A 26770-nucleotide genomic window follows, 5' to 3' on the forward strand; every position below is an offset into this window, starting at 1 on the left:
CAGTGAAACTCTTTCATTTAATCTGCTTTCTCTGCATTGTACCTTCTGCAATTTTCTAACTCAGTGTCAAGGCCAGTGTTTATTCAAAGGAAAAGTAGAACACGATCTGTAACTAAATTGCCACTTTGAAAATAGTGTAAAAAAAAAAAAAAAAAGGTCTATAATTCTGGAAATATGAATGACAAAAAAGCTGAAATCTGTTTGTTTAAATATTTTATTGCTATGTAAAATTAAAAATCTCATACCTCCAATGAAAAAGTGCCGCTCTTAAATAACACAAATAAATCAGGCAAAATAAAAATGTTTGGCATTATGAATGGGTGCTTGGGATACGGGGAGAGTTCAGTTTGATCAGATTTAGCACAGCATTGCTGCTACACCTGTTAGTCAAAATTATTATAAAATGTACACTGTACTGTAGCGTACAGACTACCATCTTTGAAATTCTAATTATCAATTCATGGGCTAGTACACATAGTAAGCTACTAAACATATAACACAATGCTCCTCCCTAACATTTAATACTTTAACTGAGGGCTTACAATAGTTCATGACACAGTAACCTTAAATAAAAGTCAACTAACACATGACATAGATGTGCTTATTATTGGCACATCCATGAGATCCCTAGCACTTGACTTACAGTGCGGTGGGAGGAAAAAGGCTGCAGCTGCTCATCCCAGCCAAATCTCTGCCGTTACAATACAGTACATTTGAGCAGATCAGCCGAGTAATTCAGCGTGTCGAACAATCTCTAAATCGTGCAACAGATCCTTGATATCCTTAACACATCCAAACTCAAGACGACAAATATAAAAGTGAAGTGTCTTCTTCTCAGTGCAGCCAAATACAAAGAGACGAGAATAACTAATGACAACGCAAAACTTCAAGTATATTCCAAATGCAGCTCCTCTGTCTAACCACTACATCTGAGTCTAAAGGGACTAAAATCTAGGCATGCAAGCACTACTAATGTGCAGCCACTTTTCTCTTTCTGTGACAAACTGCAAAGTGCATAATAGGAACTGGTGTGCGCGCTCTGAGAGGTTTGGCTCGTGATGCTGTGGCATTAAAGTCGTCTCATTCTCTAAGAGGCAAATAGGCTTGGCTTTACTACACTGACATTCTAACCGTTGTGTTGCTTAATAGTGCTGCACTTAATATCACACAGGGAAAACATGAAGCATTAGCATTCAAAAGTTGACCGTTTGCGGGTCGTCTGGGCACCACATCTGAAATGCAAAAAAAACAAAACAGGAAAAAAAAAACCAACAGAAAAAAACTACAACATAAAGTGACCATTGTTAGCACAAAGCCTCTCGTATAAGTTATGAAATAAATAACATTTCAAAATCAGAAAACAAACAAAATAACTGATTACAGGCTCAAAAATAAGATCTGTACATCCACTTTTTTTTTAATGATGGATAGCTTTGTTATTCCATATGCATTCCGCTTCAGCAATCACTGAATTCATGGAAACCTTAGAAAATAAATAAGTACATAAATAAATAATCCTTGCATCGTTTTAGTATTTTGTTATTTTCTTTTACAGTACCATGACTTGTAACTGTACAGTGAGCAAAATACACAGTTACAATGAGAAACAAGAGGTAAACTTATCGTCCGGTATTAGAGGGGATAGAGGGAAGGACTGAGGGTAACGGTGGTCTGCTGGATGAGCAGCTCCCTTTAGCAAACCCAAATTATCCGGCCTTGCTTTGTTGATCTTCCACAGGGAGACTGGGCCAAAGTGAGGCCCTATTCCGGTGTCCAGGGTTGCACCAAATTCAGATCTATACCAGGATGGCTAGGACCTGGGTTTGGCTGGGTAAAAAGTCAAGGGAGGGGAGGTTGGGGGGTCAAAAGGCCAGGGTTGCCACGGTGACCTCAGAAGTGGCCCATCCTGGCGGCAAGAAGGCTACGGGAGCGTGGCATGGCCGAGGAGATGCTGCCAAAGCTGGACGAAGGCCACTTCATGATGAACTGGGAGGTCACTGGCAGCAGATACCTGGACAGACGGACAAGAGCGAGGGAAGGAGGGATTAGGGGAGAGGATGAACATAATGAGAGGATTAGTCATGCAAAGGTCATAATTTAGAGGTCGGGGCGCCTTAGCGGGTACTGAGACAGCATATAGGCAACTTTTCATTAATGTTTCTACCAGTTATGGCCATTTCCATTTGCACAATTCTTTGCCTGGAAATTTCAAGACATTCCACTTCAAAGAAAAAAAAAAAAAGAGAGAAAATGACTAGAAAAATAAGAAACTGGAGACTTTTGAGAGCCATATGAGCTGAAGCACTTTTATATAATATTAGCCATGTTATTTTGTTTTTCAAAAAAAGTTTGTAAAAAATGCCAGGTGCTGGTTTTATCTGACCAACGGTCCCAAAGTCCCAAATAATCTGTTTTTATGAAATATAACCAAAAAAAACCCAAAACATTTTCTCCACACTGAAAAAGCTGAAAATTTTTTTTAAAAAAGTGGCATTTTGCTTTGAGATTCTTCATTTATCAAAATAATGATTTGTATTCTAATCTTTTAATCATTGCAGCTCCAATTTTGTGTAATGTGCCAAATGTAAAATATCACACACATTGTGTGCTTAGCTGTGGTCTTGTTCATTTAGGTCATATGCAGTAATTGTGCACCTGCTCGTATAGTAATAAATCATGGACCACATACAGACTGTCTTTTCTCTCAGTACAGCTGTTTTTTCAGCTTTGACCCTTACATTATTTGGTATCATGAACATAAAATCCTCACCTATCATTCCGAGGCATAGACGTCAGTACCTTTCTAAGACTTTTCTATGACACCTTCCACCGAGACAGAGCAGTGAGGCAGCTCCTGCTAACAGCGTTCCAGTACCTGAGAATGAGACCAGTGTCAGGTTGAGACAGAGTCAAGGAGGGGGGCTGAACCCTGCTTCCATCTTCCTTAGTTAAGGGAAATGACTCAGATATGGTCGTCAGAGAAATGTCAGATGAGATGATCGGATCCTGGTTAACTGAAGGTTATGCAGATGTTAGGGGACTGTTCAGAAGACATGAGATGGGAAGCTTGGAGTCTTCTAGACCAGGGGTCATCAACTACATTTGTCCAAGGGCCGGAATTTTTTCTCTGCAGACACTGTGAGGGCCAGATGCGATCGTAAAGTAAAATAAAATTAATATTTTATCCTAAGTAATATATTATCATTTGATATATCAATTTTCCTTTCAAAATTATACTACTTTTAGTGGTGTGATGTGCAAGTCTTGCACTTACATGTTCTCTGTTATTTTGACACCACAATTGTGCGCAGTTGTGTTCATTATAGATAGGAGCACAGGAAACAATAAAATGTTACATGAGTGCAATGAGTTTATCTGCACAATCTACTTTCCAGAAGCTGTTTTTTGTAGAAAAAAAATTTTTTTTTAAATGAATACAGAGACACAAAGAGTTCAGATGCAAAACCACCTAAATCTGCCTGCACACAAGCAAAGGTGAGGTGCTTTTTTTTTTTTTTTTTTTTTTAAATGTGAACATAGTAATTTACCTACTGTTTGATAAATAATATTTTGTTTTGGGGCAAAACCAGCAAAATTTTCAGTCTGTCCTCTGACCAGTGTGAATGAAGGCAAAAGGTGCACATATCAGATTATGATAAAAAGATTTTGCCATAGATTCACACAGTACAACTGCAATGGCACAAAACGGCAGCACATTTATTTTAACAATAACAGAATAATAGATACTAGACCACGGGGTTTGTGACAACTGAGGGACGGACACATATGGGGGCTGTGACCGCATAAGGGTATACGCCGAGCCACCTACCTGTCCCTGTTCTAGACTGATCGCTTAGAACAAGATTTACATTTATGGGCTTTTCCAGCACACTTTTCATATTGTGATATTAGACATTTTGTGATCTTATTGCTATATCTGTGGCAAAATTTCTAAGCTAATAATAAAAATGCATCTAATACTTGTTTAGTTAAATAAGTACAATGATCGGAGAGAATGCTCCCCTAACCCTAACCCTAATAATTGCAAATCACAGGGTAATATCGACCGTTGGACGTAACAAAAATTTAAGAGATTATGTGGTCACAGCAAGACTTAAGCCAACACAACCAATGAGAACCAATAAATAAAGCCCATTGGAGGGAGTAAAAGAAGATAATTTAAATATAATAAATAAATAAAGTAAAGTAAATTCATAAGGGAAAATAAATAATTTGCCTATGGAATATAAATATACAAGTTCAGACAATCTACAGTATAGACATTTATAAATATATTAGGTAGAATTGACATTAAAATTACATCAGTTAGGTAAAAAGTTAAAAATTGATTGGCTAATTAAAAACACATTGATAATAAAGGGATAACATTTTTTAATTCATATAAGGCAATATTTACAGGGTTAAAGTACATAGGGTTGAACCAAAATTAAGAAAACTCAAAAAATACAATTGATTTGGTTAAACACAAAAAACATTCAAATTAAAAAACCTGCATGGTATAAAAGGAGCGCATTCGCTTCGAGAGCTCACTTCACACTTGACTTTCAAGGAGTGAACATTAGTGGTGTGCGATACTGCAAGATTTGGTATCGATTCGATACCAAGTAAATACAGGGCCAGCATCACCAATACTGATATCGATACCAATAGCTTTTAATAATTATGAAGAATTTTCATGACATTTAAGTATTTTGTGATTTTTTTTCCTTTGGATCAGTAATTAGTTAAAACCCATGATAGAATTCGGCAAAGTTTATAGGTAAATAGAAAATACATCAAAATACATCAAAACAACAGAACAGTAACAAAACAATTTTCCCCATATATTGTGATGTCTGGATTTTTTTTTTTCTTAAATAAAGTGTACAAAATGATCACTCAAGAACTAATTAAAAAAAAATTCAGGTGGTGTGTTCAGAAAGTATAATACAAAATGTAATAAAAAATATCCCTTCATTCACTAGTTTTCTGGATTTGTTCTTAAAGAAACAAGCTGTACAAAATTATCACTCCGCAACATTATAAAATAAGTAAAACACGTGTTACGTGTCATGTTCAAACACTGTGAGGAGGGGAGGAGCAAAGTGTTTGAACATTATACTGTTATGCCTGCTCTGTGCTATGACAGGAACGGCACTTAAACAGTCATCTCGCATCTTTGATGAAACCGCAGCACTGCATACAGGAGAGAAGCTGAAGCCAAGTATCGATCTCATTACACTGGTATTGACCAGTATCAATCCCAATGTTAATATCGATATTATCAATATTTGGAACAATCCGCCCACCACTAGTGAACATCACGCTCTCCGCAGCCATTTCAGTCAGCTTGCCATACACAGTTTTTAGGTGTGCCAGACCTGATGAAGATTCATTGAGGATCGAAACGTCTTTTTTTGGGCACACCCTTCCTTAGTTGTTTATTGAAAAACAACATTTTCATTTTAGTTTCATAATCATTTTCTTTCCCCTTTTGGGAAACCACTTTGAGTTTCAATTTATTAATTTTTTCACAACAAAAAAATTAACTCTTTCCTCTTTTGGGCAAGCACTTTAAGTTAAAACACAAAACAAATTACACAAACATAAAAACACGCAACAAAATAAAGGTATGGGGGGGATGGACCGTGCATCTTCCTTCTCCTTCGGGAGAAGGGCTCTTAGCCCATATCCTAACCCCAACCCTGACCCTAAACCTAACCATACCCATGACCTTTGACCCCAGCCCCAGGCCTTAACCCTTACCGTACACCCCCAACTCAACAAAACCCCGGAACATTTTTCTCTTTTCTCTTTTCTTTTTCCTTTATTAAAAAAATAATAATAATAATTAATTAATTTATACAACTATTATTAAAATACAAATTCCTTAAGAAGGGCTCATTTATATTAACAGAATTGTGATTTGGGGGTGGCTTTCACCTACTGTTGGAGAGATTCAGAGTGAGGGAGAGAGCAGGAGCTTGGCAGCCAAGGGGCAGAGTGTAAATACCAGACGCTCACTCTGCTTCTGACCCCTGACCAGAGCACATCTCAACCAGGAGAGAAACAAAGCGCAAGCTCACTTTTTTCTTTCTATTCATTCACTTGAATGTGTGCCTTCACCTGAGGAAGGCTGAAACGTCGTGGCTTGGTACACAGGGTTAATTTTGCATATTATAACACATTATAATTTTTTTTTTTTTAGTTCCTTTTTTTTAAAACCTAAAATCTAAATCTTTGTTTTGTTGATTTCATAGGTTGTTAATACATATGATACAAAGATAACAGTGAGCAACATTAAATAAATACATTTAATATTTCATAAATACATAAACTAGAAACACTTCAGTTATTGCATGTATAACAAAGCCAACAGTGATAAAAACATTTTATAAATACAGTTCCCCAGTGGAAAGAATGTGGACTACAGTCCAGTATGGGAAGACCGCTTCCCAAAGACCTTTCGGGGCGCAGAAGAGAGGACCCTTTGGGGGGGATGGACACTGCCTTTCCTATCTCCAGCTGGAGACAGACTCAGTTTCCCCCACCTAACCCATAAGAATCCAAAGTGACACCGGTGTCACAGTTTCGCATGTTTCCTTAAATAAGTTTGTAGTTTAAAAGATTTTTGAAATTCTGTATAAATTTTCCTTGAAAGAGAAATGTGTGTGGGCTCTTATGGGTTAAGATGTGACAATCTAATCAAAAGGGAGCCACTGGCGCTGAGGATTACAGAGCGAAAAAATAATATCTCCTTTTAAGCCAGTGCAGCGATAGCACACTTTTTCTCTGACAGCCCTCGTTTCTTGTGAAATAGCTCTTGGACAAATTAGCTGAGCAGCTTCTTCTGAAGTCGACCGGAAAGGGAAAAAAAAAAAAAAAAAAAAAAAAAAGAAAAAGGCATGTCGCTAAGGGCATCTGTTTCAACATAGCCCCAGACCCAGGAGAGTTAGGAGGGATTCAAATTAACTTGATTTACTCCAATGAGAGTGTCCTTGAAACAGCTTCAAGTGGGCCGTAGGTATCCCTCCAGCACATCATCTTCATCTGTGACTGGACTCGGCTGAACAATGGCTCAGTCCGACACTTCATCTCAAAGTTCTCCACTTAAACCCCAGAGAGGTTTGCAGGATATGCTCTGCTTTCAGCCTTTCACATCTGTTTCCAGAAGGTAGCTGAAAGTGTAGTCTTAAAAATGTCATATAATGATTTTATAGCATGGTTTGGCGTCACCCTTTGGATTAATTTCCGCTTTATTTTTTATGTTTCCTGTCTCTGTGCTTGACACGTTAAAACATGTAAAGATTCACCCTACATCCACGGGGAATTTGTCCATAGCTTTGCAGTGTCATGCCTCCGTTTCATTTCTGAAGTTTTTACTGTAAACTCCAAGCAGAAACATTGGGTAGGGTGGGGGTGTCGAATATTGAACATTCATTAGAGGCCCAGTGTGTTCTTAGAGATCCTCGGCTGCTCACTTTGAGAATATTCAGCTCATAAAAAGACTCACAGTAAAGATACTGGCAAGGGGTAAGATTTTGGGGGGGGGGGGGGTGTCTTCTCATGTCCAAATGGCTGTCATCTCTGCAGCCTGGATTTAATTGGACCCTCGTTCGGCTTCTTCCAGGTTTGTCCTCTGTTTGATTGTTAAGAAGTTCTTGGCAACAACGTGCATGCTTGAAAGCAGTAGGGTCGGGGTTCGTTCATACGCTTGTGCTTTACTTCAATCCATCAACTGACAGGGAGACAGACACATACTCTATGCGCCAATCCATACATGCAATGCTACAATCTACTACTGTTCCTCCTGACAGGCCGATCTTAAGTCCTCCATCAAAATGCAACTGCCACAGTGAAATAAGAGGGGCCCTGACAAAGCAAAATACCATGACTAAGGAAGGAGAAAGAGACTGCTGTGATAGCTGATGCAATCAGAAACCAAGAGGTACAAAGAGGCTTGAAGGTTATCTGCAGCCCACATTCAGCTCCACACCCCAATTAACCCTAATTACTGCCACAGTTTTCAGACAAATGAAAGTTAATAGGATCTGAAACTTTTGTCATCATGGGAAAATTGTCTTTGGGTATTGACAGTAATTCCAAGCTTAACAAGAAAGTCATTAGCAGGGCTATTTGGCTACTTCTTCTCATCTGCCCACACAGGATGAAAGACTTTCCTATAACCCACGAGGCTGTTGACACACCTGATCGGGGCACTTCACACAGGGAGGATGCTTGAACTTGAGCAGGCAGGTGTGGTCAACAATGGAGACCCCGTGGACCCCAGCCAACGGATCAACTTTGATGTGTGACAAAGGCTGTGCTGGTGTATGTGTGTACATACAGAAGAGACAGTGTGGGGATGTTGAATTTAAAGTACCAAATTATAGGATATTATGTACAATAAGTAATTTAAATGTTAGACTAAAACTGGGACGTTTTATATATATATATATATATATATATATATATATATATATATATATATATATATATATATATATATATATGGTCCTATTATACTATGGTATTGCAGTGTTTGGGCATAGCAGGTAGATGAGTGTATTTAAAATTTCTTAATATTGCACAAAAAGTTCTGACCCCTTCAGTTTATTATAATGAAATAATTGGTAACAATGTCTTTATTTTAAAGTCTCTATTAAAGCAAACATTAACCACATTACTATTAGTTTTTTTTTTTTTTTTTTTTTTTAGTTATAGTAATCATTACTTGTGTCCTTGATGATGCAAATCTTAATGTGAGATGGAAAGGTGCAAAATCCACAATCCATCTTGCATGCTAAAATGCAGTCTTAAGTCCAGTTGATTTTGCTTCACCAAAGAAAACAAATAAAGTTAAGTACCAGTTCCAAAGTTTGTGTGAAAGTTTTGGAGGAAGTTTTCTTTTATTCAAGACAGTGGCATATCCTCTAAATTTCCTATGCAGCTGGATGCAAACACGGCAACAGAAAAATACTTTGAGGTTAGCGGAGTGCGAGTCACTGAAGAGGGACTGATGATCGTTGTGTTAACGGCCACATGACATGCGCATGCACATCCACACACTCCCATACACACACAATTTACCCTTTCATAAAAAGCTTATGCATCAATGACAAAATAATCCTAATTGCTTCTCAGCTATCTGAAGTGGTGGTGGGTTGCAACTGTCCCCTGCATGCCTGATGGAGAGATGCGAGCCACTTGTGCCGTGAAACTGCAAACCACACGATGTGAAGCCGAGCCAATTTCTGTCTTCTTGTGACAAGAAGAGAGGGGTGCTTAGGTTGATCATAGCACTGATGCGGTGCAGGTGAGACGCTCGGCTCCCGCCGAGGCCACTCGTACTGAAAATGCACTCAGGGTAAGATGCTCTTGATAAAAGCATTGAGTGAAAGGCGTAGTTAAAGCATGTGGCAAAAGGGTGATTGGCTAGTGATGCACTGCAAGCTGGCCGAATGGTTGCGGTGTTGACCAGCAGAGTTCCAACCAGTCTGAATATGCTGCCTTCTCCTATCTCTTTCCCTCTGAACTCACTTTTTTTTTTTTTACAGTTTTGGGCTGCAAAGCAAGCAGATCATTTGAAACACATCATCACTGATTTAAACGTTAGTGAGGGAAAGAAGAGGAGACCATGCTAGACTGTTGGTTGTGCAGCCAAAGCAACCATCTCTGGGCAAGTGGGATCAAGCCTGTGTTACAGCTGTGAGGCGGCGGAGGCAGCAGAAAGCGGTGAGTAGGGACAGTGCTGGAAGATGGCGAGGAGGGGGGGAAGTGGGGGGAGGGGGTTTAGCAGAACTAAACCAAGCAGAGACCTGCATCGAGGGGCGAAGAGACGGAGGAGGAGGAGGAAGAAGCGGCAGCGACAGCAGCAGGAGTGGAGCCATGGGTAGAGGTTGGTCCAGCAGCAAATGGGAAGCTTTTTTACACACACATATATAGACACAAGAAATAAGGAGAGACACACCAAAGCGTGCTTAAAGGGACTCTCAAGGATACCTACAGCCAGTATATGGACACACCCATGTATCATTATGGACTTGATGGAGCTATGAATTCTAATTATTAATTAGTTTATCGTGTTCTCACATCTGAACAAACTGAATTAAGATAAAAAAAACAAAACAAAACAGTAGCAACCATGTCAGAATAGTCAAAACCTAAACAGGTCTTCAAGTACACACAAACCCTTAATACTTTTTTAACAGCAGAGGTTTTTATACAGTAGGTGCAAAGTGATAGCCTGTTAAAATATGCGCAAGAGTTATGAATCATGTAAAGTGAGGCCCCAGGAAATAAGGAGCTCTCTCTCGTAAGGTCATTTGCTGCACAGGCTCATCTGGGGTCTAATTGAATTAAGCAGGCCTCGAGGGGCCCCGGGCTAACCTGAGTGCTAATCTGTGGGCCATTATTTCCTGTTAACAGCACACTCCCTCTCTCTCCCTCTCCCGACCCAGCTCTCTCCCTGTCTGCCAGCCCAAAGCATATGTGATTTAAAAGTTCACTCATTACAAACCCAAGCTGCTGTCTCCTGCGGGGATCAACCTTAAAAAGCAGAACGAGGCTGATCTTTTTTTTTTTTTTCCTTGTTTGTTTTTTTTTTTGTTTTTTTTATCAGGGTCTCTTAATGAAGATGATGTCTTTACAGCTCTGCGGAGGTGAGAGAGAAAAGGTTTTCTGACAGAGGTATAATGATGACAGCTCAAATCAGTTTTTCTTTGCGTCTGTACCGCTGACTTTAATCTGTTCTGTTTCAGTGAGTTTTGGCAGAGTTGTAAATTTATTAACAGGCACCTTAACTAGACCTAAATATTGGAGGAAGACACCAAAATCAGTATCTTTGTTCAGAAGCCCAGTGGAGTGATGTGCAGGACAAGTAATGTGTAATTACTTTCATTTGTTTTGATACTTTTATGACTAAACTATTGTTGGTAATTAGCTGTAATAATAATCAATTTGAGACCCATTTCTAAATATGCCCTCTGGACCAATCCATTACCAGTTTTTTTTAACAGTTTATATTAAATTTTCAGGCATTTGGATTAATGCTCTTTAATCTCAACATTGTGTACAAGGATACCTGCAAAATTTGGATACTCTCAGATCTTAGTATGGAGGATGAATAATAATCTCTCTCTAGTAGCAGGTGTGCTAGAAGAATTTATCAAAAATAAAGTTCTTAGTGGGGAAACATCACAGGCTTGGACGTCCTTCTCACCTGGTGTCATCCCACTCCGGGCTGAGTCCGGTCAAAGAACCGCGGGACTCGGAGACAAACTTGTAGACAACCAACAGACAGTCTTGGCACAGCTGGACCAGCCTGCGGCAGCACTGCAGCTCCTGGGGTGACACCACCTCGCCGCTCTTTCTAAAGATGGTCTCCCAAGATGAACTGTAGAGCAAAGAGAAGGCAAATTAAAGTGGTAATTAATAATAAATATATATATATATATATATATATATATATATATATATATATATATATATATATATATATATAGAGAGAGAGAGAGAGAGAGAGAGAGGGTTTTTGTTTTTTTGCTTAAACTTGTCATTATGAAGTCAGTGTTGCTTGCACAATGTAATGATTGCAAACAAATGACAGCATTGTTGTTAAATGAGTTCCCTATACGTCTTTTGCTTTGCAATTCAGTTTCCCTCCGGGTGTAAAATTACCAGGGTGGAGAAGTTAGATACCGCTGGGATTTAACAAGTGTAATTTTATGTACAGTGTCTTGTGTATGCATGATAAGCACATACATGAATATGTTCTCAAATGTGCAGCCTTTCACTCTCCATGTGTGTATACACTCTCTGAAGCACAGACATACAGGAAGACAGACACACAGAGGAGGGATAAAACAAATCCTGGTACAGTTAACCCCCTTTACAACCCCGGACATAGCCCTGACTGTGAGAGAGCTCCAACACCAGAGACACACAACCCCGGGGGGTACTTTTGATGTCTACCCCATTTCACTTCTTGGGAGGTGGGGGGTGGCTTCTCTGAAAGGGTTCAAAACTGTGTGTGTTTCTATTCTCTTCCTCTAAGTCGTTTTCAAAGCCTGTTGAATTCATCACCCACAATAGCTGCTAGGCCGTTTGATTGTTGTTAAGTCCCTTAGATAAAATATCAAACAACAGACAGAGAAGAGGTTGGGTGGAGGGGGCTTCGCTCAGATTTGGCGTGTGCTACACGAGGTGCCCCGCTTCACTGTCTCCACGTGATATCAGGGCCCCCTGTTGGGTTCATCCATGTTGGGGCCATGGCCTGCTGTAGGGAGGGGCCAGACGACAGGCTAGCAAGCTAGCTGGATCATCCAGGGCAGGCTGTGATCAGACAAAAGCTGAACGGGTAGCTGAGGCTAGGGTAAACTAATCCTCATGAGCCACATGAGCCATATGAGCCAATACCCTCCTGCCCAATCTCTCTGTGGTTTATTTTATTTTTTTTACAATGTCTCATTCTCACTCAGTCTCCTTTCCACTTCTTTTCTCCCCACACTTGCACAACAGAAGCTTTCACCAGGGACTAGGACTTTTTGAAACAATTCAGCATGTTTCAACCACAGGGACCCATGTCTAAATTAAGTTTCAGGGTAATTAAGTTTACCCCCCTAAAAGCCCTGCTTTTGGTGGGGGTCTTAGTATTTTCTGAAAGTTCAGGTCCTTTGGGGTTGGGGCTTACAGCGATGAAAAATTGAGAAATTGTGACTGGTCGAGTACTTGCAGCATTTTAGCCAGTCCGTGACTCTGAGATTGACTGTGTGATCACAGTCAATCTCAGACCGTGATCACACAGACTGCATGATCACAGTCAATGTCTGCCACAGTTTGTAAAAAAAAAAAAAAAAAATCAGCTTACTTTCAGGACTACGGCAGGAATTACTGGGTACTGTCTGTAAACACCACCTTCAGACTAGGAGCCCTCATGAGAGAGCGACGAGAAAAAGAAAGAGCAAAAGCGGTCAGTCGAGTGAATGAATAGAGGGTATGTGTTCCAAAATCATTACTACCATATTATTTAGTATACTAATAAGAGATTTAGTGCCTCCCAATATGCATTACTTTGTAAGGAAAGCTGCAGTAAGTAGTGGAATTAAAAAGAAAAAGGATTCGATTTGGAAAGCAAGGAGGTAGCCAGGTTATTGATTGTGGTAACATTTTAAAGCACAAAACAAACACACTCAAACCTCTACACCACACTGCGGGAAGGTGTAGCTCTGGCAGGTGAATGTAGCTGACGCACAGACTTCATCCCGTGGCCGCGCCACTCAGTATATGTGTGTACTGTAGCTCAGCAGATAACAGAGATGGAGGCATTCTCACGTGTCCTTGCTTTTTTTTATACATTTCGTTGACTAATTTGTTTTTTCAGACTGAAATGTAGGCAACCATCAATCTCAAGGAACCAGCTTCAAAAATCCTGTGAATAAAAGTTCGAAGTACTCCGGCTAGAAACAAGGCACCCCCTCTCCTCTCCCGCACCTTATCAACCCTTTAATCACCTGCTCGCTCTCTCCCCACTCGATCTCAATTAAGACTGCCAAGCTAGTAGGGAAAAATGGAGAACTGCGGGCAGCAACTTAGGTTACATCCTCTGAGCCCTCTGCGTCAAAAGAAAAATCGCCATTGAACAACCGAACTGTAAAGAATAAAGAGGGAAGGAGATGTGAGAAGGTCACACCTTTATCCCAGAAGGAGAAAAAAAAAAAAAAAAAACTACCTGCACCTGTCTGCACATTAGGGTTGTTAATTTGTATGTTTTTCTACACCTGTGGGTATTTTTGAAAGTACATGTCTCTTGGAAAAAATTAAAAAAAGAAAAAAAAAAAAAAGGAAAGCAACTTGAAGGAATTCCACTGTACATATGTGTGTCTATTTTTGATGATTGCGACATATACGCGTTTTAGGAAGCTGGAGGCAACTGGCCACTGTGTTTGCATGACACGATCGAGTGAGCTGTGACCGCAGGATCCATTTTCTGTCGCTTCGAGAAGCGGAGAAATAAATAAATAAAAGCACAATAAAACTTCAGAGTATCAGATAACGACCCAAAGCAAAGGAACTCGGAGGCCTTCATTCACCTTCTCCCTGCTTCTGTCCCTCCCCTCTCTTTCTTCTTGCTCTCACCAGTGAAAAAGCCTTGATTAACAGCCCAGATTTGTGACCTGAATTTGCACCCTGTCTACAAAGACTAACATGTTTCTTTCATGCCCAAGAGCTTTCAGGAAAGTGCAGTTAGGTCTGGTTGGTCTGTCACTCATTCTGTGTCATTCAGCTGCCATTTCTTCTGCAGTCATACTGAATGAAAATGGCAAATTGTCCCTGCTGTCAGTGAAACTGATATATTGATGAAAACTGGGCTTAAGGACATGGGGAAATTGTGTAGCTCGTGAACCTCCAGTTACGAAGATGGAAGAGTGACATTATGCAATGAATAAAGTAAGTGGTAATTGGCCTGCAGCATAATCACTTGTTTGTGTTGCTTCTGAAGAATTAGATTCCCTGAAAATTTCAATCCATTCAAGGGAGTTCTTTTTGATAGTATGGGCGATTTTTTTTTAAAGTGTTTTTTTTTTTTTTAATCTTGGTTTAAGTAACTGCTAACAGTCTAAATTATAGGTACTAAGGTTGATTTTATTCAGAGGTGCTTAAATAAGTTTTTTACTGCTCAGATTTTTGCATGACCCCAGAGCACACTCAGCTTAAAAAGGCATTATAACATGAGTGGAAATAATATCAGTAATGATTGTCTGTTTATCATCATTGTAGCACAGCTCTGTTTCCACTGGAAGCGTTGTCATGTAAACGGGGCCTTGGTCACAAGGCGATTGCAGAGGTCATGTGGTGGGAGACAACCTCTCTCTGTTCGACTTGGACCGACTGTAATTATTCTCAAACAGATGGGCCTCAAAATTTTAACATCGCAAAGCACGTCCTATTTTTGCACCCAGTATGTGTGTGATAGATATGTGATAGATATGATATGTGTGTGGAGTGTTTATTCATTTGGAATGAGAGGGGGAGATGTTATCAGAATGAGTGCGTAATTGGCACAGTTGGATGGCTCAACTTGGTTCTGCCGAGCCCCACAACTTACATTGGTATTTTATTAAAACAGAGCAGAATTGAACCGAACTTAACAGAGCATCGGAGGGAGGAAGAAGGAGAAGCCCAATGCAAGGCGTATAACGATGATACATCTTGTTTTTCTTTTTACAGCGAGCAGAGCAGCTTCCATTGTTTCAGTCACATTTTTACATAGAGAATGAAATGAAAACATGAAAACATCAATGAAAACATCTCTCCCTGACTTTTCTCAGTAGTCTGCATGCATTTCTTTCTCTCTTTCTCTTTCTTTCTTTCACTTTCCTCGACAGGTGCCGTTATATTACATGCCTGTCAAAATGCAGCTATTAATGGGATTGTGTTACTGTATTACATTAAGGGTTAGGGTTAATTAAATTAATATGTGCAATATTCCCGGTCCCACACTTTCCTATTCAGATACTTGCAATCAAACACAAGTGGACAACTTAGCACCACATGGCAATCTGTGCCACTTTACTTAAAGTATTTAATATAAAATAATGTCAAAATGCTGTCAGCTTAAAAAAAAGAAGAAGAAGAAAAAAATAAGAATTATTACACTACAGTAGATTCCTAAGAATTTTTTTACCCACATCTGTAAATCTCAACACAGGGAAGCAGGCATCTTGTTCCATTTACTGAAATCGACAGCAGACATCTGGAGTTTGAGAGTTAAGAAATACGTGAAAATGATTCAGCTCTGCAACATGTGTGACAGCATCACGGATTGTAAGTTCTAACTGCGACTGATGCAGTGAATGCAGCTGCACCATCATTTGCAAAGTCAACAAACCATGCAAGTGACATTTATCAGATGCCCTCATAGCAAAGCTTTCTAACTGGGAGATGTGAAGCAGCAGCCCTGGTGCAGTTTCACATCTCTCTAGGCTTAAGCTATAAGAGTTAACCCTTATAGCTTAAGCCTATTGATTCAGTTTCCTCTCATTTAACTGATTTTGACCTTTTTTTTTTCCCAGAGAGAAACACATATGTAAAACCTGCACTTACATTGCATTATTTTGGTTGTATGTTACTCACAGTTAACTCGCAGTTTTATTGCAAACAGATTGCACGTAAATGCCAACTTGTCCATGTTCAATCAAAGACTGATAATAGAGTGACTCCCATCTTATTGCCATTTTATCGCCATCTTAACACGTCGAAGTTGGTTTAATGACAACAACTGACTGTGAGTGGCCTCAGAACTGGTCCTAGTCCACAGTTGCAATAATTTGGGCCATGCAGCTCCAACCCCTGGTTTTCCTAGTGTTACTGAAGCTTAACCCAGTTCATCATCTAGCTCAGACTGGCCTACCCGGTGTTGGAGAAACAGTTCCACATGCCCTGGCCATGGCTCCAGAGCAGCCTGTTGAAGACACGATTAAAAATCCGGTAGAGGTGAAGGCTTTCCACATCTGGTTCCTTCCAGATCCTCTGCAGCACTGAGCGTACATTGGTACGTACAATGTCCAACACCTGAGTGACAGAGAATGTGAGCGAGAGTTGGGGAAAAAAGACAGAGACACAGGCTTAAATGGGACAATAAAGGAAAAATAATGCTAGAAAGCAAAAGGTGAAGGCGTGTCTAACTGATATGTCTGACTTGGCATTTGTTCCACCTGTAGTTTCTGTCTTTTTTTTTTACCTGAAATCCAGCAATCATAGAGGCTAACACAGAGCGCAAACTTGCAAATACATCCAATATGTGCATTAAAAAAAATGAAAATGATTTGAGCAGGTTCATCTCTGGATTCAGGTCTGTGCATTCATGCAAGGCTGCATGCAGAGACATGTAGCCTACGTCTCATTTGTGTGCTTTTAAGGCTGTGCTACAGGCAGGGCAAAAAGTGCTAGGGCAGACAGTGGAGAGCATGGGAGAGGACTAATTGCTGCACCAACGTCAGTCTTGGAGATAAGGTGTCAGAAGTTCCCGGGCGGTCTAAGGACACCTGTGCCAGCCTTCCATCATCCCTTCTTCGTTTTCCCATCCCTCCCCACCTCGCTGACTTCTCTTCCTTCCTTTTCTTTCTCTTTTCACCCTGCTCAGAGTGCAGCACTGTGGCTCTTTTGACTTTGATTTCTCGCTCCTCATTACTGAAGTGCCCATCTGACTGTGTGTGCGTGCATGTGTGTTTGGGATGCGAAGAGGCGAGATTTCCCAACAGCAATATGAGGCAAGTGAGACATGCATAGACACTCAGCCAAACTGATAGATGAGTAAACACACAGAGATATGTTTTGGTATGGTAATCAGATAGCAGAGCAGTGGGCGCTATGTTCCTGACCTCTGCCTGCTGCTCATTAGGCTGCTCCACTCCAAATAAAACATCAGCTCGCACCACCACAGCCCGCAATACGGCCAAGCGCAGTTGTGCAGAAAGCACCGGCTGAGAGATCACATCATTACTGACACGCCTACTGGATGCCATTACATGTCTTGTCCCCTCTTGTGTTTTGTTTACATCCTATTTGGTGTGTCTGCCTCTCACTGTCTGACATGGTAATGATCTTCATGCTTGTCTTATTTTTCTCTATCTCTCTCTGAAGTTTGATTTCGAGGTTATTTTCGTGCTTTAAAAGTTGTACAAAAGCTTTCAAAGAAATAGGTAGGAGAGGTGACATTTTGTCACATTCACCTGTTTTAACAACGTCCATTCTGTACAAGGTGAAAACATAGACCCGGTGATGGCACGGGCAGAGGCAGGCAATTTATGCAGGTACCAAAAGAAAAATGCGGACCATTTTTAACAGTTTTAACAGGATTAACATATCCAAGAATGAAGCATTACATCTGAGGACATGTATGAGTAATTATTTTTAGAAAGTTCTAATAGCAGTTAATAACTAGGCAAAGATCATGTTTTAGCACATTACCCTCTGGAATTCAAAGATCACATTTCCATGAGCCTTTACACTTTTTTTTATAGACAAAAAAAAAGGCTACAACTTTGCATTTTATAAGTTTTTTTTTTCCCCTCTTCTTCTTGGAACTGTTTCTTGTTGCATAATCAGAGGGACTGCACTTTTGTCTACTCCAATCGTCATTTTCCACCAGAAAGTTGACAATTTGAAACAAAAAAACACCCAAAAGAATCAAAAACAGTGGGAACTGAAAAAAGACCTGGAGCCAAACTGTTCTATGAAGGAGTCAGGTCTACTGACTCAGATTTCTTAAAATGTGGATTACAGATTAAAACTCACCTTCCTTTGTTTGGTTGAGTCCAACTTCACCAGCCAATAAGAGGCCACCTTTGGTTTGTGATATTTCCAGTTGTCCAGGATCTGTGGAAGAAAAATATATGTTAAAAAACTGAAAAATAATTTAACTTGTGCTGCTACAGATATAGAGAAGTGGAATTACAGTCAGATATTAATAAAGGCCTCTGAGCAGTTCAGCTGTATCATTTCACCAAAATAGAAGACACATTGTCACTACTATTTAAATAAATGTTATCATCTCCCAGCAGTAGTCCATCAAACCTCAGGGTTATTACAGTGTCTTTAAAGGGCAGTTACACACGAAGCCACTTAAAATGGCCGGCCGACCCGTGATGGACCTTGGCGGGTCCGTGGCCAATTGGTGGCCGATCTTTGGCCGGTCCATCCCCCCCGCGAATGACCTAGGCAACGCAGCCATGGGTGGGAACGCCCCTAAGCAGCATTTGGGAAAACTGGTGGTAATGTTTTGTGTATCCGCCAGGAGGAGCAGTGATAATGGAAGCACATTCGCTTACAGCCCCCTACGCTGTATATTCATAGATTTTATATTTGCTCAGGGGTTCTATAATTCTAACAGAAACATAATGCTGAACCTTTCTGTAAAACGCTGATATAAATATTTGCTTGCTGCCAGTAAAGTAGAGGATGTACAAACCGAACAAGCTGACTAATAAACATGAAAGCATGAATCGATTATTTAACCACGCTGCTAATGTTTTTAGACAAAAAGTAAATTCGAAATGTAAACATGAATTGATTATTCCTGGGTTCTGTCAGTGAACAGCGCATTTATACGAAAGAGAGGAGCAGGACTGTATGTGCATGTGTACTCTGCTCTAAAGAAATAAGGTAGAAATATGTGGAGATCTGTTCAAACCATTTGGGGTGAAGACTCAGTGAGAAGCTGCTTTAGGGAAGGGACCCAAAGATTTGGCTCTTACAACTAAGGTAATAATCCCGTGCTCCTGATGTGCCTGCTTTCCAAATTAACAGTCACAGCGGCAACAAACCCAGTCATGCTGCTGTGAAAGCGACCAAATGCAACAACAGGCACATGTTCCACAGCAGTTTCCAGCTGAATACTGCAGTATTTATTTATAAGTGCAAAAACTGCATATGCTGACAGGTAAGAGAGAGTTAACAGGGCATTAGTGTTTGTCTGAATAACCCTAACCCAAGCACACTAATTACATGATTTATAAAGGGTTACAGCGATGTTCTAGAACCAGTTTTACAAATAATTTATGGAATGCATAATCTTAAAATGTAGTAAACTACCTGCCGCAAACCACTTTGTCTTTTTCTGTAAATTAAAATCATGCACTCTGAAATCGGCACTCGAAAAAAAAGTGTTGGCACTTTTTGACAAAATAAATTAATACTGCATATCACTGGTAAATCGCTACAGTAATATTCTCTAATCTTTTTCTGTAATTTCTGAAGTAGTTCAGGAATAGCTCTCCAGGCTTTTCTTGAAGATCATTTAAAGCTCTTCTTTGGATGTTTCTGCCTTTTGTTCCATTCACTGTCAAGATGATCCCACACTGCTTCAGTAATGCTGAAGTCTGAGCCCTGGGGAGGCCAATCCATGACTGATAGTGTTCCGTTGTGTGTTTTTCTATCCAGGCATACTTTTACTGCATTGCCAGCCTGTTTGGGACTTTTTCTGTGCTGATAAATGATTTTTGACAAGATCTCAACACCACTGGCTGAAATGCAGCCCAACCAACATGACAGATACCAGCACTGTGTTTTACAGACAGCTGTAGATGCTCACTGTTTGCACCTCCTCCTGATCTGAGTTTATTTTTAAGTGGCTTTAAAAAAAAAAAACCTTCATGTGTATCAATTCATACACATTTATGAGAAAGCAAATCCGTCTGATGGTGGAAGGACAGTTGGGCACAATACGGTCATGCAAATCAGGTTTGACACCAGGCAGCAGAAGCAGGACATGGTGTAGGCAATGGGTGTTCATATTAATGCCGATGACATGTTATAAACTACCTTTATTAGGTAGCTTTTATAATAATTTATAATTGATAAAAGTACAGCCTAAAGCTGCGTTCTGGCTTTTTTGCTTTTTTGGCCACAGTGGCTTGGTGTTGAAGGTAGAGAGAAGACAGGAAACAGAGGCGAAGGATATGCGGGCAAACTGGCGACAGGCCGGGACTCGAACTCATGTATGTATGTATGTATGTATGTATATGTGGTCACCTGCTCAACCACTGAGTCACCCCGGGCACCCACTTTCATGAACTTCTAACAGGAGACAGCTTTGGATTGCTCAGCGCAGCACTACTTTTTTTAAAAGCCCTATTTATTTACTTACTTAGTTATTAGATTCACTGAAATAATTGATGAAAGAATGTCAGTGGAAATGTGTAAAAGGTCACACTGAAAAAAATGTATTATCTATTTAGATTTTCAAAACTTGCTCCAACATTGGTTGTTACTATGCTTTAGCCAGTGAAACTACTTCAGCATGAAATGTTAACAAAACACTTGTGAATCACAGAAGTCAAAGTCTTTGTGAAGAAAGCGCCATCTCTTGGTGACACTCTGCAATTGAGGGAAAGGGGTGTGTTCATGCTGGGAAGTAGATACACCCAGGAGAAGGAGGGGGGACTTCCAGCCGGTTAGCAGCCGGTTAGCAGCCGGCTGGGAGCGGCAATTTTAAGTGGAGACATCTGTACTTTGCTATGCAGTTCAATCCAACAAGAAAGCACACGGGGCTAGAAATATACTTCCAGGGGGAAATGGAGGCACCTTTTTAATTTGAGGGCAGGCAGATCTTGGCCAAACGTATTCTGTAGAGATTCCCTGTCCTCATTAAGATACTATACAACGACTTATCACTGCCAAGTTAAAAAAGTGCTGTGCTAGAGAACAGTTAAACTTGCACTTTTGAAGTGCTTTAATACAGACAGTGTCTCAGAAATAGGAGAAGGAAGTGTGGACAATTTTTAGAGCTCATTCTCATGTTCGCACACTTGTCGTAGCAGACCTTCTGCCACGCTTCAACCCAGACATGAAATCTGTAATACTGCTGGGTTAGCGTATCTGTTAATCTAATCAGTTTCAGGCACTACCCCGTTATGGAAAACTTCCATTTTCTAACATGACAAGACCGTACAGATAGATACAGATAAAGCTGCAAAAGCTTGCGCACTATTTGGTGCATTAGGCAACAAATTGAATGTATACGGTAAAATTGTATTTACTGCTGCACATCACAAAACTGGTTTCAGTGCATCAGGGTGTCATCTCACTCTCATCAGAGCAGAGCATTTAAAGCTTTGCTTTAAAAAGAATATAAAATTGTCCAGAGATGTGCTTGTTTCCTTTTTATTGGTGAATTTAACTGCAGCACAAGAGACCTATAATAATAGTCCATAAAAAAAAAGGCTACAGATTATGACCCTTGGCCACAGAAAGCATATGCTTTGCACATGAGTCAAAAATCCTTGAGGTATGTGTTGTTATGCTCAAAAGCTGTCCCGGATATTGCAATGAACATGCTCTTACTGCCAACATTACTGTGTAACTAAAGGCACTGTTATTGTTGTCATGTTGACGCAGTCTACATCTCCCCACTGGTGCACATACCTCACACGTATCGTGCTAGATCCCCTGCAAACACTGCTCCCATCGGGAAGCTCCAGTGTAAACTTTATGTGTACACACATACACACTTACACACACAGAGTTGGGTTTCCATCATTACAGAGGACATTACATTGACTTTCCTTTAGATTTACCCTATCTATTACCACTTCCCTGCCCTTGTTACCCTGACATTAAACCAAGTCTGCATTTAAACTTCAACAATTTGCATTTTTCTCCCCAAAGGGGAGATGAGTCCCCACAGTGTGACAGTGTAAACATTTATATTTATTGCCCCCCCCTTACATGAGTAATACATGTACACACCCACACAGAGACAAATCAGCCACAAGGATTCAAAGATATGGGGATGAGGTGTGCAGTAAATACTTTGTTCACATTCTAGAAACTTGCTTGTTTGCTTGTTTAGTTTTTTTTCTCTCAGTAAGAACCCGACAAACAAGGTGAGAAATTGTTTACCGCGGCACATCACTAGTGCATCTTATGATTTTTTTTTGTGTGTGTGTGTGTGTGGTGTGTGTCTGGTAAGCTGCATGCTCATTTGTCACAATGTGTTTTGTACAGGCACAAATTACCCTCAATTTCATCTTTTTATTGGTTCCAACTCCAGCAAAAGAGAAGGTTCTGAATGAAAGATAAAGGAGCCAATTACACAGATACAAACACATCATTAGCCCAATTAGACCCCAACTTTAAATCATGGAAAGCAAAAAATGCCAAAGATTGTTTTCATGCCAAGTGAACACGCGTTTTCTCCTGAGGCAAAGAGTCAACAGTACAGGTGCAGCTGTTCATCTGCGTTTCCACAGTGCTCTCATTAGGCTTCGTTAACAGTACAGGTGTAGCGGTAATTGTTTCCCATAACCCTGACACACCCAGATGTTTCGCACACACATACATTTTGTTTTTAGGTTTTTTTGTGTAAGGTCACTATAATTTACTGGTGGTTTACCCTAACTACAAAATTAATCGCAACAAATAGGTGCTGTTAATTTTATGTCTGGCCATTATTAGAAAGGCAAATGTTGAATGTTATTGCTATTATTTATTTACAAGCAAAAACTAAACATAATGCTAATTTCTTTCATTCCAAGTGCCTGTCAACGTGACATGAAACGGTTTGTCCAGTAAATATCACGAAAGAGCTAATTAAGCTTTTTGTTTTTTAACTGGTGGACTGTTTATTTCATTTTTATTTTTTTGCACTTTTAACATGGATATGCTACTTTGTTTATATATATGTTTGTATATTTTGTCCTGCATAGTTTGTATTTTATGTCTGTTTTGAGCACTGCCTTGTAACTTGTTGTTTGAGAAAATATTATTATTAACAATTGGAGAGTGTATGTATTAATCCCAAACTTTAGCTACTTGCAAGTTCCCAGGACTAGTATATGATGCCACTACATGGATTGTTTTAACAGATATTTTGTAGAAAAAATACCCTTTTTAAAGATAATTTTAACTTCATAGTTCATAAGCTTAGCTTTGTTTTTATATAGCCTAGTTTTTATATAAATTCAAGTCATAGTTTTAGAACTAGCACAAGCACACCTATGAAAACACGTACACACCAGGATGTCCAGACCTGACCAGAAATGGAGGAGGAACTGATTTATACAAAGGAGCAGGAGGGAATAGTGCAGGGCGGTAAACTGACCGACAGGTTGCTGCTGGGGTCATTTGAAAGACAATGGGAACCGAGCCAGAGCAGACAGGCTATTGTGAGGGGAACTGAGGAGGTCACTCTTAGTTAGGCTGCAGAGTGACCGCACCTGGCCACAGAGGGGCTCTGGGAATACAGCGAGTCTGGACTGCTGCTCAACACTTGTACTCCATGTTCCCTTCCACTTTATTTTCCTCCCTATGTGTCTGTTTCTCTTTCTTACACACAAAAATAACCTTTTGATTATTTTATGAACACTGCATAAACACACACACACACACTGCACCCACCTCATCTAGCACAGCCTCGGCCTCCTCTTCGGTTTTGCCTGGAAACCTAATCCTCATGGCAGTGAGCACTGCCAGGGTCTGACGCACCAGCTCTGCCTCCTGCTCTTTACTCCTCAGATTTATCAGCGGGTCACCCTGCACACATGTAAGGACAAGGTATTAAAATTGAATAAAAAATAGTTTTCTCTTAATAATATTGTGTAATCCGATCTGTTTATCAGGCCTAAATAAACACAAGCCATTAACAATTTATTAATTGCCTACCTCTCGAAAATAACAAATTTCCATTCATGTTTGAGGACAATTTTATCATCCCATTTTGAGTTGCACTTGACTATTAATATATTTTTTTAAACATTTATACATAGTGACTAATGTATTTAAACATTACATCCTGTTCGCAGTTTGAATAAAAATGTAAATGTGTTATAACTATATTGTGCATCCTTGTTATTAGTATTATTTATTCCTTATTATTTATTTATTGAGGGTCTGTAAATTTCACTGGAGTATAATGTGCAGGTAATTTTACCAGTTAATTCACAATTCTGCTTCTACCTGTTATACTCAAAGATTCTTTTTTTCTTTACAGAGCAGTTAACACAGGAGGTATGCAACATGTAAAATAACCTCCACAAAATACAGTTTATTATGCTACAACACCACATTCACTGGTAAACCTATATTCACTTTCCTGTGTTTTTCAATCCACATGTGACTCCCACAGCAAACTTGCGTGTGCAAGATGGTGAAAAAAAATCTGGGGTAAAATAATGAATCTCATGTCATTTCGTATTCATGTGGAAAGACATTACATAATGTGGTCCACAATACGGCCTCTTTCAGTATGAAGCTTTTCCACTTTGTTCTGTTCTCAGTGCCAAAACTCATTTGGCTCCATTTTATTTGATTCCACTGCTTCCAAAGGTTACCGGGGCACTTTTAAAAAAGAAGGGGAATGGAGGAGACAGGTGGAAAGCAACAGATGGCAACATAACAGAAGGTTATTGTTGTAGGCTCCAGTGGGCCTAAACAGTATTGACTGGACTGTTTAAATGTTACTAAGCGGGCCTGGATACAGTATGCCAGAAAAGGAGAAAAGGGTAGAGATATGATGGAAATGCGCCTCTATTTTTGGTAATAAAGACATAAATGAATTCTTGATTCTTTATTTTAAACCTAGTTTCAGCAGTGGATCAGCAGAAGATTGCAAAACATCAATGCTCTTTTAAAAAATTCTTTTAACTCCTGACACATTCTGAATTACAATACTTCGTGTGTGCAAGTATCTTACTATGTTGGAGTGGATGGTCCCCAGGCTGTTGCTGTGAGGCACCCGGTGAGCGGAGCCACTGCGGCTCAGCGAATGAGAGCGAAGCGTGGCGGAGCTCGGCCTGACGAGGGGCGTGGCTACGGGAACCATAGGAGAAGGCCTGGTGGACAACGCCCGCACTTCGTTTGGCGAAGAGAGGGAGGCGATAGAACGAGGACAGGAGATGGAGCGTCGGATTGGGCCGGAAAGTGTCGGTGAGGCAGATGGGGCAGTGCTCGTTTTGAGTGACTTGACTGAAGGTTTCCAATGCATGCGGCCTGTAGAAAAACAGAAGACATGGAAAAGTAGTGGGGAGGAACTCTGACTCACTGTCACACTTCAATTTCTTCTCTTCTCTGAGCCTGTCTCAATGCCTCTGTCACTGTCAAGCTCACTCCTCTGCTTTCTATCTGTTGCCGGGTGGCTTTAGAGATGAAGTGTGGCATTAAAACTCCCCCAGCTGCACTCTGGCACACTGGCCCAGTGATCCACTGTGTGTTATTAACGACCACAGCATGTGCAGCCAAAACCAGAAACTAAACATTAGTCCTGTCTGGTTTGGGGATGGATTAAAGAGCAGGCCTCTGTCTATCTCACACACACACAAACACACACACACACACACACACACACACACACACATACACACACACACACACGCATTAGATGAACACATGTACACAGATGGAAAATGAAGTAGAAAACCCATAGTGATACTCTCTATCACCCTTGAAAGTCTTCCAGTTTGTCCACCAGCCAGTGTATTAGTGTGTGTTTTCTACTGGTGCAGTGTGTGCGTCTCTGACATCAAGTGTGCACACAAGAATGGGTGTGTTTGCGTGTGTCCATGTCGCTGCTAACCCTTCTGAGGATTGGCCATTGCCAAATGAGAGCATTATGTGGCTTAGCCGTAGCAGCCCTTTGGTGACTTGGTATGGAGTAGGGCTTGGCAAGGTTGCCGTCTCTCTGCACACACATGCGTACACACACATACACAGATGCTTTGTCCAAAAGTTAGGCTTTTTCATGGCTTTGTCCTTTACTTTGTAACAACTAGAATGAGCTCATGCAAGGGTCCTCTTTTTTTTTGAGGACTGGCAACCCACAATGCAACCAGGGACTTTTTTTTTTTTATTTCCAAGGTCGACACATAGACTGCAATGAAAGGTGCTCTCCTCACTTCTGAGAGCTCAAAGTAGGTTGATGTATGCAACTTATGCAAAATTGAGGGAATGCTTGAGACTTATCACTCTAACTATAAAATGGACTATTTCTGCATTAAACTCAAGGTGTTTTCAAGGTGCACAACAAAGTCCTTTTTTCTCTTTCTATAAAATTCCTTCTTCTCTTCATCTCTGCCTCTACTTTCACCTTCTGTTCACTGGAACTGCACTTTTCAGGACACGTTTTCTTCTTTCCTCAAGTGCTTTTCAGTACTGCAACATTTGTTTATGTGTAGGTCCAAAATTGTGATGCAAGGAAACCGTCTTTAGTGTGAGCAGCTCAACAACAAAGATTGCTGCTGCTTACACTTTAATTGCACAAATAGAAGGCTGATGA

General features: G+C 40.3%; 1 protein-coding gene across 1 annotated transcript in view; it reads right to left on the bottom strand.

Moving 5' to 3' along the window:
• Positions 1-205: 205 nt before the first annotated feature.
• The window catches only part of ttll7 (tubulin tyrosine ligase-like family, member 7), a 93294-nt gene continuing 66729 nt past the window's right edge, over positions 206-26770 (bottom strand). Inside the window, 6 exon segments of the mRNA XM_030728123.1 lie at positions 206-2011; positions 11222-11395; positions 16412-16572; positions 18298-18378; positions 23899-24033; positions 25193-25488. Coding sequence (XP_030583983.1) covers positions 1891-2011; positions 11222-11395; positions 16412-16572; positions 18298-18378; positions 23899-24033; positions 25193-25488 — 968 coding nt within the window. The 3' untranslated portion in view covers positions 206-1890.

The sequence above is a fragment of the Archocentrus centrarchus genome, chromosome 4 (assembly GCF_007364275.1).
Source record: "Archocentrus centrarchus isolate MPI-CPG fArcCen1 chromosome 4, fArcCen1, whole genome shotgun sequence".
In the NCBI taxonomy this organism is placed as follows: Eukaryota; Metazoa; Chordata; class Actinopteri; order Cichliformes; family Cichlidae; genus Archocentrus; species Archocentrus centrarchus.